At 31.5% G+C, this 3551-nt stretch overlaps 1 protein-coding gene across 1 annotated transcript; it reads right to left on the bottom strand.

Annotated features, from left to right (window-relative positions):
- Window positions 1-2596: 2596 nt before the first annotated feature.
- Window positions 2597-3208, bottom strand: LOC127804458 (protein synthesis inhibitor II-like). The gene has a single exon (XM_052341322.1). It carries the CDS (start codon window positions 3206-3208, stop codon window positions 2597-2599), a length of 612 nt encoding a protein of 203 aa, XP_052197282.1.
- Window positions 3209-3551: the final 343 nt, after the last annotated feature.

Below are 3551 nucleotides of genomic sequence, written 5' to 3'. Positions count from 1 at the left end.
TCGATCGCGGGGGTTTTCTGGTGGGTCGATCGTTGCCCCGGAACTTCGAGTATTCCTCCCTCTTGCCTTGGCTATTGATCAGAGCGGCCCCTTCCTCTAGCGCCAAAATGTCGACGTTCAATTTCAGCCAACTGTGATTCGTTTTGGGCCGCGGTGAGTAAATCCAAAATACCAAGAAGAAGAAAGGAACCAAAGTTTTAAACGTGAGTCAACACCAAAATTTTTACGTGGTTCGACCAGAACGATGCCTACTCCACGACCACACTTTGATTATTCTCTCAGAATGGCGGTATCTAATTATTCTCCCTGTCACTGCCCCTCATGATATCTACGATTCTTCTTTATACTAAGGGGCTTTTACAATTTAGATAACATATAGAAATACAATGATTGTATAATGGGGGACAAACAGCCCTTATCGTCTACACAAAATCGGGAGTGGGATCCTCATTACGAGGGGTATGAGCTGTTGCAGGTAAAGTGAATAGTCCCTACCTTTAACTTCTCAGCAGCTTTACCACTTATGCGAGCTAATGGTTACTGAGGGTTTTATAGCGAGCCCGTTAGTCGATCGTCGAGAGCTCGCTAGGGGTTTTATCAGGAGCTCGCAAGGTGCTTGCTTTACGGGATTCGAACTTCGGTGGTGGCTGGACTTTCTTTGGCGAGGTCGTATGGGCCTTCTTGGCTTCAGGTGATTGGGTCGGTCCATCGAACCGAGTCCGGCCCGTGTAGAGTGATACATGAAATACATATAACAAGAGTACTACCAAAATAAAATATTTAAGGCATGTAAACACATTTTCTTTTCATATTATTGTAATGAAATATAAATAATTAGGGGCAATAAGTATGATGTGTAAAATATTTTTTAATATATAAAAATGCCACACTCAAATAACAAAACTTAAAGTTAATGCATAAAAAAAAAAAATAGTCACAAAAGTTCATACATCTCAAGTACATTTAACTTTATATTATATTAATATTTTATTATATAATTGAAAAGAAATAAATGAAAAATGTCAATACATCATATTATAATTACGTTCTTGTCTTCTTTCACATAGTTAGCCACATATGTTAATTAAGGATAGGCAACTTTTTTTTTTTAAAGATGTGGTTAAAATTAGTTCATGTGGACTCACCTAATAACTTAAACATTTTAGGCAGATTAGTTCTCTTAGTTCTCTGAAATGGTATTGGTGACCAATATGTATACTAAAGGAAAGGTTACCCTTACTAGTATATTATATATACTACTCGAGACAAAAGTTTAAGCCTATATTTATAATAATTAGGATGTCGCCAGTTTAATAAGAGAAGATTGTTACAACCAAATCCCATATTGGTTACGAGGGAGTATGATAAAGATTTATAAGCTCAAGGATGCAAGCTTATCTTTTAAGAAGGTCTTAAGCAGTTTTGGGGCTATGACGCTAAACAGACCAATAGTGTCTTTAGGTTGGATTGTTATAAATGGTATCATAACCTTTATGACTAAATGATAGTGAGTTCCAACTTCATTGTTCTAATTTTTAATTAAATTAAGAGTTTTAGCATATAGAGTTAGTTATAGAGTTAGTGGGATGTGTTTTGTCCAAATGGGCTTGCGAGTTACAAGTTTTTTTTTGACTAATAGAGGGATCAAATAGTATATTTTGTTGTTAGCTTGGAGAATAATAAAAATGATTAACATTAAATATTTCATGGGACCTCATCTACAGTTTAAGCATTTAGGTGGATTGGTTTTTCCTTGACATTTTGGAAAAAAAAAATAAATCAAAGAGGAATTTAATCAAAGACTCCACCGAAAGTGAAGATCAAATGCTAGAAATTAAGCAAAACTTAGGTTGCGTTCTCTTTACTGTTTTTAAAAATGTATTTTTGAAAAAAAAATTATAAAAAAAACTCAAAACAACAAAAAGTTGTTTTGATTGTATTCAATCAAAACAAACTATAACCTCAAAACACGTTTATTTATTTATTTATTCATATTTTATTATTGTAATAGAAAAAATATTATAAAATTCATTAACTTTAAAATGTATATATATTCTTAATAATATATTAACATTAAATATTTATAATTTACTGAATAATCAAATTTATTGAATAAAATATCATTAAAAAATATTTTCAAAATTTCAAAAAGAACGTGTTTTCTAATTTTTTGTTTTGAGAAATAGTTTTCAAAATAACAAAGAAAACGCCTTTTTTATTTTTTAAAAACAGACTATCAAAATAGAAAATTAAAAATTAAAAAGTAAAGAGAACGCAACCTAAATTTTTTTATTCATATATAAATTAACGAAGAAAAATATTACAAACTTCTTTATTCATATATAAACATAAAAAAGCATTAGAAACTACTTTATTCATACATAAACATAAAAAAAATTACAAACTTTCACACTAACTAGATCAAGCACCGACCTCAATAAGAGGTAAACTTAAACACAAAATAAACTACAAAGTCACCACCAAAGCATATTAATTAATAACATGAAATTATTTATTTAGTTATTTATAGACCTACCTTATTCATGTTATGTTATGCTACCTCCAACGTTGGGTATATGGTTGAGGGTACTCTCCTTCATTTTTTGCTTCCACATTTGCACCCTGAAAAATTGAAATATTTGATCATGCCAATTGCTTTAATCGCCTCACTTCGACTGGTAATTCCTGTTTGGCGATCTGGAGGTTTGAATTTATGATTATAACATGCGTCGCTATGTAACAATTCTTCAGAAATATGTGCCCATGAGTTCTCTTGTTCTAGCACGTGTGTAGGAGGACAAAGCCCTGACTCATTGGATATATTGGATAGAAATGTAGAGATATTTCTAAATCTCATTGATTCAGATATCATCTGAATCACAATGGTCAATCCCTCAGCCCTTCTTCGAGTATCAGTGGAGGTAGCAAGGTCCTTCACAGCTTGTTTGAGTTTCTTCTTACCAAGAGATATGTTCTGTCTATTGGCTGCATTTCCTTGCAAACTGATGTAGCTACCGTTGTAACCCAGAAAGGTGGATCCAGTAATTAGCTTATTTGATGAACTATTGCCAAATTCTAACCAATGATCACTGGCATTTTTGAAGCCGACCAAGTAGAGGTTATCTTGCTGAATCCTTAACGTAACCTGTCCAGAAGTGGAAATACTCTCGTTGACTTTTAATATGACATCGAAATATTTAGTAGGCATTTTCTCTTCAGGATGAAGTACAGAAATATTCCCATGCAAACGTTGAAATCTTAATTCTTTCTTACGCTGGAGGTGGGAGAAGATCCCACCATTAATATTTTCTTAGCTTCCTCTACCTTCAAGTTTGATTTTTAATTTATTTTTTTCTATCTTAAATATAATTTTAATATAAAAAATAATTATTTAATAAAATATAAACATAAGTTCTATCATCTCTAAATTAAAAATAAATAAAAAATTTAAAATTTTACTTACTTTTAAATATAAATAATAAATTAAAAAATTTTAAATTAGAGAAAAAAAAATATTGTCCTTCACAAAATCTTTTCCATCTCTTTATAGA

This window comes from Diospyros lotus, chromosome 6 (assembly GCF_014633365.1).
Source record: "Diospyros lotus cultivar Yz01 chromosome 6, ASM1463336v1, whole genome shotgun sequence".
Taxonomy (NCBI): domain Eukaryota; kingdom Viridiplantae; phylum Streptophyta; class Magnoliopsida; order Ericales; family Ebenaceae; genus Diospyros; species Diospyros lotus.
Note: the sequence above shows the minus strand (reverse complement) of the source record. Positions and strands in the feature narration are given on the sequence as shown.

What these genes read in the sequence shown, in the direction of transcription:
- LOC127804458 (XM_052341322.1), bottom strand. Translation starts at nt 3,208, where the DNA reads ATGCCTACTAAATATTTCGATGTCATATTAAAAGTCAACGAGAGTATT.